The 12299-nt window shown below is 46.8% G+C and overlaps 1 protein-coding gene across 11 annotated transcripts in view; it reads right to left on the reverse strand.

Annotated features, from left to right (window-relative positions):
- EIF4G3 (eukaryotic translation initiation factor 4 gamma 3) overlaps positions 1–12299 on the reverse strand; it is a 143804-nt gene that overhangs the window by 30872 nt on the left and 100633 nt on the right. For 8 of the 11 annotated variants that reach the window (XR_005953751.1, XM_041419432.1, XM_041419430.1 and 5 more), the window contains 4 exons: positions 6774–6862; positions 4955–5210; positions 2472–2629; positions 1257–1382 (listed from right to left, as the gene is read on the reverse strand). Coding sequence is in view for 10 of the 11 variants with exons in the window: in XM_041419432.1 (XP_041275366.1) it covers positions 1257–1382; positions 2472–2629; positions 4955–5210; positions 6774–6862 (629 nt within the window). In the remaining variant the exon portion in view is untranslated. Of the gene's footprint in view, positions 1–90; positions 202–1256; positions 1383–2471; positions 2630–4954; positions 5211–6773; positions 6863–12299 lie in introns of all 11 variants that reach the window. The other 3 variants (XM_041419427.1, XM_041419426.1, XM_041419434.1) reach the window with 2 other exon arrangements.

Here is a 12299-nt window from a genome sequence, read left to right on the forward strand (position 1 = left end):
GTCGTTCTTTATCAACAGCGGGTGTTGGGAAAAAAGGCAACTCTACAAAAAGGTGCAAAGTCTGGGGGGAGAGGGGGGGATTTGGCTTACCCCTATCGGCAGGTTCCTCAATGGTGGGTGAGGCGAGACCAAGAGAGGGCATGATGGGGGCCCGCACCGAGCCAGGGAGGGCAATCCAGGGGTGCTCTGCACTTTGCAGGCCTGCGGAGAGACAAAGAGCGACAGCCGCGTTACCCGGGCGCCGCGGGGCTCGCGACGCTCAGCGCTGACAGGAGAGGAGGCGCCGCAGCACAGCCGGCGCGGCCCGAACGCCGCAGGCACTGCCGACCTCGCGAGGCTCTGTGGACCAGGTGGTGCTCCAAGAGAAACTGTGGCACTGAGGCAACTCCAGGACACAGGTGTGCAACCCAGAACTGAGGCACCGGCCACGAGTGCCTCAAACCAGATTTATTACACTGACCCAAAATCACTGGGTTTGACTTCTGGAAACCTGCACAGTTGGAAGTTGGAGTGATTCAGAGAACTCTTCTGGAACCAGCAGATTTGAAAGTTCCACAATGGCTGTGTCGTTGGACACAGCAGAAGCAGCTCAACAGCTGAAAATCAGTGATTGCCTCTAACGGTGGCAGCATCCTCCTCCAGTGGCACTGACGGGGTAGAACATGCTGGGGTCACCTGTGCCCCAGGAAAAGACATGGCAGAGGCATGAGTGAAGAACTCACAGAGGGATTTCAGAGTGCGGGCAAAGCCAGACACAGGGAGAAGAAGGGAAAATGAAAGAAAAGCAGCGGAAAAGGTGCGAAAGCAAGGAATGAAGTGACCAAAGCAACATGTGGAAGCACAGAGAAAGTAGGAACACACAGGTGCTGGCTGTACGCTGTTTGTTAGTAAAATCTCTTTGCTCTGTGGGTGTGTTTTGCAGCACAGCCCCCAGGCTGACGCACTGACGCCGGGTCTGTTGTACGACGAACGCGCGACCGCACACGCGACTGCCGGGTCCTGGTGTGGAAACACTTCCACCTCTCACACAGGGAAACACGAAGGAGATGAACCCTTCCCAAACAACAGCTACCCGTGACAAACATCCACAACTGTTTCCAATTCCCCCACAATGTGTCAGCCAAGCAAACATCACCCCTGCATTCATCCTGACAAAACCAGAACCACTGGCGCATCGGAAGAGGCCCAAAAGCCTGAGAAGGGACTTCATCAGTGTTAGGGCCAGTTTTTAAATGAGCAAGTTGGGGCAAACTCACACTTCCAGACACGTTTCTTCCCCCGGGGGCTTGCCTCCCAAAATCAGCAAAGGCTGGCGTGAAGTCGGGGCCTCGTGGCAGGATCCGGGGGTCCAGAGTCCTCAGCGGCAACTTGGGCTGACTGACCTGTGCCGTGAGCAGAGCACACAGACAGGGGCTGCTCAGGTCATGCAATCTACAGACAGCATCTGCTAAACCATGACAGTCATATTCAACAGCCAAATTAAAGCTTTTAACAAACTCCTCAAGTTTTAGGCATCCACACTTATGCTAAAAATAAACATTTAATTTAAAACACGTCTTCAGGAGACTATTGAGGAAATTGGTGGAGCTCACAAACAGTTCAAACATTATGGAGGATAAAATCATAGTAACACGGGCCTGTCTTGGTTCAGGAGCATGAAATTGCCACCTTCCCTCAAAGCAATGGCTTTTGTGCCAACATGAGAGATGGGCAACTGAGCCCAGGAAGCTCAAACACAGAACAGTGAGAACAATAATGGGAAAGTAGAAGGTAGATGAAATAATTTTGGCAATAAAGCTGCATTTTACAATTTGCCTGGGTATGAAACTCAGAGCAGAAATGTTTCTGCACACGAGGATCCCACATCCCTGAGTCTCAAGAGTGAGGCTGTCGTGGTTCCATCAAAGCCAAGGAACTCTCCAGCTCTCAGTGAGAGCAGAACGAGGCCTCGGTGTCAGCACTCAGAAATGCCAAGTGTTTCACTAAGCCCAGACCTCCAGCAGACACAATCAGCTCTGAGATGAGGCTGAAGAGAAATCCCAAAACTGCTTGAGAATGGAGTTCTTAAATATCTTTTATTAGATCAGCTTATAAATAGTGAAGAAACTGCTTCAGATCAAAAAACAGTCTGCCCAAAAGCTTCTCTCTGCTTTTTAATTGATCTAATAGATCAATTATTTGATCTAATAGAAGCCACTGCCTCTCCATCCAGCCTTGCTTGGATCCTCAGCTCTTCATGGCTGGGTAATTTTAAATTTTAATAACATCCTGGTATAACTTAATTTAGATAAAGACTATCAAAAACGCTTCAGTTTTTAATCATCTGTGCACATTCATCAGGCACCAACACCTCTATTTGTAGAATTTTGTGATGAGACCAACCATTCCTACTTCCCACTGAAACCTGACACGGAAATGGTTCAGGAATGAGGCATTATGGATCTTTATTTATATCAAAACCCTGCACATACCTGTTTTATGGGCTCTCCTCTCACCTTGTCGAGCACCACGTCGCTGATGGGAGGCAGCCCCTCAGGCTTCTGGATACAGGCAGGCATGAACTGGATATCCAGCAGGAATTCCCGGTCGTACTGCTTCTTCCCCTCCGGGTCCAGGGGCTTCCACTGCTCTATAGGGAGAGAAGTCCCTGAGAGTCACAGGAAACAAACCCCCTGCTCACCCACATGTGCTTCTGGTAAATCCAAAGGGATGAGGCTGCTGTACCAGCCTGGGACATTTCAATTTGATTTGATTTTAATTTTGAAGGGAGAGAGGAGGGCAACACATGTAAGATTAAAGGGATGTGAGCAACAGGGAGTGTAGAGCCAGGTCCAACCACACCCAGATCTGGTCACTAATTCCAGTTCTAACCCATGTATCTAACTTTGACTTCTGCTCTCCTGTGGGATATGGTAGAATGGGGACAATTCCCTGTTTCTGTGTGAAAATGCAGAAGATAAAGGGGTTTGTCTGGTGTAAAAGGAAGTCATAAACGTGAAGTCAAGGAGAGCAGAGCATGGAACAAAAACATCCTTTGAAAATGTGAAACCATGAACTGTGAACATCCCAGGCTGCAGACAACAAGCAGAAACAAGAGAAGCCACAACCACAGGCCATGATCTGGGAATCACAACTTTCCACCTATTTTACATGGGGCTTTTGGGGTGTGGAGTACCCTGCCTGATGCAAATCACAACATAAACCTACAGCCACTTTAGCACAAGGAAAGTCAGCCTCTGGTGGCCTGGAGACAGGATTTTCAGCACTGGCCACACAGTTTGTTTGAAATTAGGGAGAAAACATGTTTTATCTGAAGGAAAACATCTGTATGAGATACTGCCTTTGGATCTCCCTCATGCCAGACTGCATTACTCAGCATTCATCAGCCCTTCAGGTATTTATTATTCCTTTATTTCACTCCCTGACCCCTGGCTTTGGATCTCTGGGATCTCACATCTGCACCCCAGCAGAGGGCTCGAGCAGGGACTTACTCCAACAATGGCTTTTAATAACTGGGAATGAAAATACACAGAAGTGATGGCAAACTTTAGCTCTTTATGCAGTTTTATTTCTCCAGAACTTCAGGATACAGGGGTGCAGAAATGGTTTGGCTGGATCCTGGCTGGAATTCCTGGCCTGCCCACTGTACCTGTCATTACCACGGAAAAGCTCCAACACAACAACAAGCAGTTTAGGTGTAGTTTCCTTCTCCTGGAAAGCCCTCAATGAGCTGTTTTAATGTGAAGAAGCAGCTGGGCAGCATCACAGGAAGGATCCCCCATCCAGGGAGAGACAGGGATCAAACACACAGTTCCTCCAAAGGCACAAATTCCCCTTTCTCAGAACAGCAGAGCTGAAATCGAGGACTGCTGCACAAGTCTGATGTCCTCTGCTTTGTCAGGGATCCATCCAACCCTTCCAGCTGAGTGAAAGGACACCTGGACACAACTGGGATTGTTCTGACTGCATCAGCTGATGAATTATGGATTAACTTCAGGAAGTGGCTAGTGAACTGTTCAGGTACCCTGAGTGTGATGAGCTATCAAGAGGCCTCTGTGTTTTCCCCTCACAATATGATTGTGCTGAATTAATAAAACCAAAGCAATTGAGGTCTTTGTCAGAACAAAGTGGTGCACAAATAACCATTGCAGTGGAGTCCCTTAATGGTGGTGCTCCTTGTCCACCAGGTTATCCAGGTCCTTCCTTATTATTATTATTATAGTCTTTAATTTCAGGGCTCATAAAAAAATGACTACTCTATTTGGAGAGAGTTTCACTTGAATAAGAAACTGCTTAAAAATTGGGAGCAACTGAGAAGTTGGTCTCAAGTTCTCTCTAAATGAGGCAGATTAATTGAGGTTCAGGTCTATAAATAACAAAATTTTCATAACTAACAAAAATGCTCTATAGATATCCTATACCCTAATCAATGGGACTGAACTGTGCAGTGCCTGGATTGAAAACCACAAACTGCTTCTTTTCCTTACTTTTCTAGAAATCCAAAGATCCATGCAACTGCTTAGCCAGGAAATTAAATCTTTATGAACACACATAATTGTATTTAGGACCCAATGAGCACTTTCATTTCTTATTTAACCACCTCTTACTTCAGAAGTATATTGGTTTATGTGGAATTTCTTGGATGGTTTCCAGCTGTCGATCACACAGGAATCAACTGTGCCATTTCCACAGTGCTGTAGCCAACATCCAACAAATTTCAAGGAATTAGTGATTTTCTCTTCTCTTGAGCATGACCAGTAAGACAAAAACCCTTTTCCCCTTTTGCCCCTCTGGAAGATCTCTTGGGGCCTGCTGGGTTGCAGATCTCGGCAGAGCTGCACACGGTGAACACTGAATCCCCTTCCAGCCCAGTGGGAACACCTGCAGGGAAGGCACTCGGGGTGTCAGCAGCCCTTGCAGGAGGAGGCAGAGGAGCAGATGGAGCAGGACCTACCTGGTTTGTACTGGTACACAGAGCCCTCCCCAGAGCTCTCCGTGCAGCCGGAGGTGCCGTCGGTGCCCTCGCCCTCCGAGACGCTCTCGGCGCCGTTCCGCACCGGCTCTGCCTCCTGCTCCCCGTTCTCCTCCATGCTCTTCCCTGCTTTGAGCTCTGAGGGTTCCCTCTCTGGCTGAAGCCCATGGCTCATTTTCTCCTGATCAGATTCAAGTACTTTGTCCCCTGAAGGTTCCTCCTCCTCCTTCAGCTGGAGCATGGACGGAAGCAGAGGTTTTGTTAGAAACACCCTGACAAATTCAGTGCACGTGTAACGGCTCTTCACGGAGTCACAAGGCATTTTTGGGAGCAGCAGGAATACAAATGCATCTTACACAGGGATATGGAACAGCACACTGAGCTACTGGGTGATTTATCTGTTCATTCCCATGGATAACCCACTGATAATTAATGGTGCAATTGGAGAGACTCAGCATTGCCCATGCAATCCCCATGGGATTGGATGGAGGGAACTGTTAAGCCATGAGCAATCCCAGCCTGGAAACACAACTCTGCTTTTCTCTTCTCCTGCCATCCATGAGAAAGGGATGGTAAAGGGCACGTGGTGCTTGTTTTGGGGGATTCTTCCTTTAAATGCCTGCTGCCAACTGGAGCAGATGCCACTAAGAAAGGCAGGAGATCCAACCACAATTCCAGCATCTCAATTTCAGGAAAAAGCATTAATAGTATCCCTGGCTGTTAATTTTAGAGCTCTCCAAGGACACAGCCTGATTGTGCATTCAGACGAGGAGGCGTTGGAATGTGCTTCTCCTGGGAGAAATCCCAGCCCCTCTTAGCACTGAACAAAGGAATAACCCCAGTGAGGATGCTCTGGAGGAGGCTCCCTATCCTTTGCCTCCCTACCTGACTGTACCACATCCTAAAACGCCTCTTGCAGATTTTTCAAGGGAATTCTCTGAAGAATTCCTCAGTGGAACTGTCAGGTACTGCAGGAGACACAACTCCTGCAGGGGAGGATGAGGAAAGTGTGGAGGATGAAGCTGCTGGTGCAGCCCCTTTGCTCTCCTGCTCTGCATCACATCTGGCCAACCTCAGCTTTTATCCACACACTGGGCAGTCTGAACTTCTACATTTTTACTCACTTGCTCCCTTTCTGATTGATTCTAACCCCGTACTGACCCAGGATATTAAGCACAGCCCTCTGCTGCAATACCCCTACCAGAACAGCACTGAGGGAGGTTTTATTGACTCATCTAATCACTCTTGAGGTGGTTTTGCCTGAAAACTTCAGCATTTTCCTTTATCAGCTTCTCCATCAGTTGGTAATCAGGAAAACTATCCTTGGCCATGATATTCTTGTGCAGAATAACCTGACAAATGTCAGGATGGTGGCCTGGGAGTAAAATGAGGCAATGCTGAGGGATCCAAACCCAGTTTTCCCTCACTCTTCACTGAAAGGAGTTCCTCAGTGCTGGGAGCCTGGTGGAAGTTTAGTGGAACCTTCTAGTGGAAGGTGTCCCTTGCCATGGCAGGGGTTGGGATGGAATGAGTCTTTAAGGGCACTTCCAACCTAAACCAGTCTGTGATTTTATGACTGCATTAGTCATTAAATGAGGCAAACCCAAAGAAAACCGAAGAGCTTTAAAAGGGAGCAGACTGACACCTGTTTTCTAAAGGATGCTGAGGAATAGAAGAGTTCCTCCCCAAAACTGCCCTGGATCCTGTGAGACAATGAGGAAGCAATGTCTCTAAAGTACAATTTCCAGAGAGGAACAGCACCTTTAAATGTGGGTAAAGCAGGACTTTGGCTCCCTCTCACCTCTGTTTCTGCCTCTGTCACCTCCTCAGTGGCTTGGGTCCGGTCTTTTGGTTTCTTCCAGGTCTTTGGTGCAGGTACAGCGGTTTGGGCTGCAATGTAAACATTGTGCATCTGTTACAACCCTGAAGGACACGGGGCTGATGGGGCTGTGGGTGATGATCTTCCCTCTCAGGGGCTGCTCTGAGGCACAGAACAACAAAGCAGTTCAGCCTTGTGGAGGATTCAGCTTAGTTCAACCACTCTGGCTTTCAATGCAGCAATAACAATCATTAGAATGACATGAAAACACAGGAATTGTTCTTCAAGTTGCTCATTCAAGCTCCAAATGGCACTTGGGGTAGCAAGGAGGTCACTGCCAACAGCACAAGGATCATGCACGGAAAAAAACCTCCAGGAAGTCAAGTTTTTGGAAAGACCAGGTGCTGGCTGGAAGAGAAGGTTGTTCTCAACATATCTTTCTCAAGAATTATCATCATTATATATTAACCATAAGCAAGCCCAAATTTCCAGTATCTCATCCAAAAGGAAAACTCCTTCAATCCTGCAGCACTGCTCTGAGATGCATTTATATTTCAATTTAAAAGCAGGTTGTAACTCCAGCATTAATGATCTCCCTGGCCAACTGAGTCAAAGGAAACACCAGAGTATTCCCAAGATCAGCACTGATTTACTCCAATAGTGTTTTCCCCCTAAAGGGTAGAAGAAACCACACAATATATTAAGAGGAGACAAACCCATTAATCCAATCTGCTCCTAATTTGTGGCAAATGCTCCCAGCTTAAATTCGAATCCCAGGCACACATGCCCAGTTAACAGAGTGTAAATGGAATTGATTTTGTAACTGAAGATTACTGCAAACAGATTTCCAGCTCTGGCTTTTGGTTTCCAGCAGACACTGCGGAAAAACCCAGTGTGCACTTCCTTTATCACAATAAAATAGAATTTTGAAAGGTTCTTCACTATAAATAAGAAGAGTTAGTAACAGTCAGCTCTGTTCCTAAGGGCATGGAGCAGATGGGATTTGCTGCATTCCCCCTGCCCCAAAGTATACATATGAGTTTCTGTGGCTTCTCCAGAGTGTTTCCCTGTTTGGAGGGTGACCATGGACCTGCAGAACCCTGTGGGAATCACCACATCCAGACCCCAGCCCAAAGAGCAGCAGGAGCTACCAGCGCTGATGGAAGACTTTTACCTTCAGGCTGAACACCCCAAAAGCAAAGTAAATTAAAAAGGAAAGTCTTATTTAAGTAGTCAAACATCATCTCCTTGTTCAGAGAACCAATGGCTGGAAAAATCACCCACATCTCCCAAGCTCCAGGTCCTGCCCATCCCATCCATTGTGTCTCCCTATGGAGAGGTTTTAAGGGCAGGGCAGAGTCCCAGCACAAATCCTGAATTTCCTGGGGCTCAAAGGAGGGGAGAGGAAAGGCCAAGCAGGCCCAGACTGCAACACAGCTTTGTCTCCCCCAGCAGGGATCAGCCTTTACTGCTGCTCCAGGAGCTTCCTCAGCAAGAACTGCCCAGTTATTCCCACTATCGGGGGCAAAACCAAGGCTGGGGATGAGCAGTGTCCATGCATATGGTAATTTCTGGAATTCAGCAAAGCACAGATCTAAGACAGGCTTCCCCAGTTCCCTCCATCACAAAATCTGCTAAAAATTCAGTGAAAACTGAGCCCTTTTCAAAGGGCTGCTTTCAGTCTTGTTTGGTGATGTCACTTGCACACTCCCAGGGGTTTCTCCAAGAAGGGATTAGGCCTGCAAAGCAACAGCCTCAGTTTTGCCACAGCCAAGTAATTTAATTGATCAATCCCAAAGTTTTTAATCTGACAGAATTCCACTGCCCTCAAACTCAAACCATGGAAACCATCACAGTGTAAAATAACATTTCGTTTTTAACCGCACAGAAATAAACTCAGGGGTCATGGATTTGGGGCTGGCAAAGGTCCGGGGTGTTTCCTTCCTCAGCTGTCAGGATGTGAACATTACTGCTGCTCAAGTATACATTCTTTCCACCTTTTTTTGGCAATAGTAAGCTCTGTAGAGGCTGCAATCCTGCCAAGCCTCCTGAATGAGTCTTGCCTTAAATCCCACAACTTCCATCAGCCCGGGGCTCCAACCCCCGGCCGTGCTGTGGAGCTGCCTGGGATGGATCTCCAGAGATCTCTGGAGACATTGCTCAGTCTTCCCCCCTCTTGAAATAGCAGACACCAGATTTCTTTTTTTTCTGTCAAGTTCACATTTCTGCTGCAGGAGCTCAAAGGAGAATTTGCACTGATGTGAGTTCGGGTGCCAACCTTCCCAAACTCCAAATCCAACAGGACAATGGCGTTATTCACCTGAAGATGGAGTTTCATCTGTGAGGCTGTAGGGAAATAGAAAGTAATGTGTCCAGTTTGGCTCTTGGAAAGGGATAACTCCAGATGCTTCTGGTCTTCTTTTCCATTTTCCTGTCCCCAAGTTGAGCAACTTCGTGTTCACTCCAGTAGTTTAAATCCTGCCCAAATGCAGGTTCATTTTTGCCACTATTCATACTTCCAGACCTCGTTTTCAGCTCATTTCATTCCTTTGAAGGGACACCAGAAACCCAACCAATAGTGTGAGCTCTTATCACAGCTTCCAAAGCCAAGGGAGATAACAGGAGTGACAACAGATTTACTTTAGGACTGGAAAGAGGAGCAAACCTTTAATTCCAGACTACGCTGAACACCACTCCCAGTGCTACCCCCACCCCTGCAGGGATCTGCTCAGCAGGCCCAACGCTCCCTCAGCCATTTCTCCAGCTCTGTCACGTTCCCAGTGGAACATCTTCCCACAGGATTTACCCACCCGCAAGCTCACGCCCATCCAGCGGGATATGAGGCCTCTCCCCTCTGATGTGGTGCCAACTGTGAAGCCTAAATTAATCCCAGCTCTTGCATTTTTATTTTATTATTCAACATGCCATGAAAGACCAAAGCAAAGATTCACCACTGCCTACCAGCTCATGGAAAAGAAAATATATTCCAGTGGTTATGGCAACAAATCAAGAAAAAGGCGACACCTGATTTATGTTTCTGCCTCTCCAGGTTTCGGTGCTGGAGAAATTTCTCCAAGGTATTTCCAATTACAGTCCGAGTTGCTTGTTACAGCCTCCTTTGCTCAGAAACTCCAGGACTCGCCACAGCTGGGCTACTTAATACAGAAATATGTCTCATAAACGAGCTCTTCAAGAAACAGCCCTTTGAATCCCATGTGCATTAAGTTCTTTCAGCTTCTTGTGTCCCAAGGAGCTCTGTCTGGGATATACATCAGTCTCTTGTTTTCCTCCTTGCTTCTCTTAATAGCCATGATAGAATGGTGACATCAAAGGCCTCAGGTCTCTGGTAGCACCTTCTGCAGAAATTCTACACCAACAACACTTTTCCTGTTTTGTTGCCTGGAAAGTGCTGGTCCCTCACTGTAGCTACGAAAATCCCAGAATTTAACAAAAAGCAACAGTCGTTGATGACTTTACCCAAGCTGATGTTTTTAGTGTGGATTGGAGCCCTCAGGTCCTCTCTTGATAAGCTATTCTTTTCCTTGTAGAGCAGATGAGTAGGAATTAATTACTGTAAAAAGCATGTGCTCTTGCCCCTTCCAGATAACAGCTCTGCCTGTCCTAAAAACTTCAGGCAAAACTTCCTAAGGAGGCAGGAACACAACCTGTGCCCTGAGAACGGGGAAATGTGCTCCCTTTGGATGTTCAGACCAGGAATACGGTCAGCAGCAAGGAACCACCCCTGGGTACAACACCCTGCACTGCTCAGTGGTTTAGTGCTCTGAAACCCAGCAAATCTTCCCCATTTCATCAGGATGCACAAGTAGTGATGCTGATGAGCAGGGAATGATGATCCAGTCACTCACAGACACACAGACTGAACCACCAAAGCTTCCAACTTCACTGTGAGGGTGTTCAGAGCAGGCAGAATTCAGTGTAAGATACAACAAGGGTGCTCCAGCAGAATCCCCTGACCTTGGAAATCTGGTAGAGACCTAATGCCAGTGGAAAAGGAGGAATGGAGGTTCCCCTGGATCCCCACAGGATTAACTCAGCTCCGGCCTTTCCCTGCAAACACTGACAAAGTCCTTTGGTGCAGCTATAAAGAAAGAACTGCTACAGCATAAAGATGTTTAAGGGTCTGAATGTATTTTCTTTCTTGCCACAGAGCTCGACAGAGCAAAAAATCCAAGTCTGGTTTCCCTGACTGCTGGACAGAAGCTGTGTCCTGTAAAACTCTCCAGGAACAGGAAAATCCCTTTGCTCATCCCCAAAAAGCTGCCACCTCCAGTGCAAAATATTGGATCCACCCGGGAGTCTTGGCAGTGCTGCCCCAGCAGCTCAAGGAGGGGATGAAGGTCTCATTCCCAAAATCAGCCAGGCCAGGTCATAGCTATGAAAAGGACAGGCAGGAGGAGCTGCTGCAGGAATGAGATTATCCTGAGAGGTCCCAGCACTGTCCCAGCCAGCCCAGCTCAGCTCCCTTTAAAGGGAAAGCAGGGACATGATTTGTGGCCAAGCTGCTCTGTAATAAAAACACCATTCTGCTGAAAACCCCAAAGAAATATTGCTCAAAGTCAGAGAGCTCACAGCTACCAGCATGTGCTCGAGAAGTTTCCCTTATCCCAGGTTTAATCTTAACTCCAGAGACCATAAAAAAATCTCTCAGCCTTTAGTCCAAGAAAAACACAACAATATAACCCTTTCTCCTTGCTCCTGAGGGTCAGCATCTGGATTTTCCAATGCATATGGCAGACATGCTATTCCTTGTTCCTGAATTAGCAGGCAGCCTCAGATGATGTTATTTCAATCTTTCTTCCTCTCTCCAAGAAAGAACTGGAAAATTATTGCTGAAAAGAAGGCTGGCAGAGAAATGCAATAGTTTGGGATCATTAAATCAGGGGTAGAGCACAAAGAACCACTTGGAGAGCTTTGTGCTTTCTTTGAAGCCCTGAGCTTTTAATAGAAATCTGAGTTTCAAGTCATCTTTTACATGACTTGAGAACTCCTTGTTTCCGTGTTGCCAAAGCCAATGGCTTGGCTAATGTGTGCTCTGGAGCATAATGACATTACAGCATTAAAATTAATCTTCTGCATAATTAAAAGCCCAAACACTGTAAGTTAATTTTTTTTTTAATTTAAACTACAGGCCATTACAAAGCCAGCAATAACACTGCAAGCTGGAACCTGCCTGTGCAAAACCTTATTTACAGAGTCCCATTTCTCCTCTCCTTTTTAAGGAAATTAATTTGGGTTATGAAGTAGCTCGGATTGAAAGAACAACAAGTACCACAGCAGTGAAATGACCCGAGTGAAATAAAAATAGAAGAAGATTAACAGGAAAAAATCCTCATGGTTAGTGTAGTAAAGGGATCTTTCTTCTCATCTGTAGATACTGAATTTTAAAATCAGCATATTGAGCGTCACACAAACATGGAACAGGGCCAACCTCAGCCTTTCAGTGCATTTAAGAGCAGAGCCTGAGATTTCTGAGCCCATTTCCCATCC

This window comes from Onychostruthus taczanowskii, unplaced genomic scaffold, assembly GCF_017590055.1.
Source record: "Onychostruthus taczanowskii isolate IOZ18803 unplaced genomic scaffold, ASM1759005v1 scaffold61, whole genome shotgun sequence".
In the NCBI taxonomy this organism is placed as follows: Eukaryota; Metazoa; Chordata; class Aves; order Passeriformes; family Passeridae; genus Onychostruthus; species Onychostruthus taczanowskii.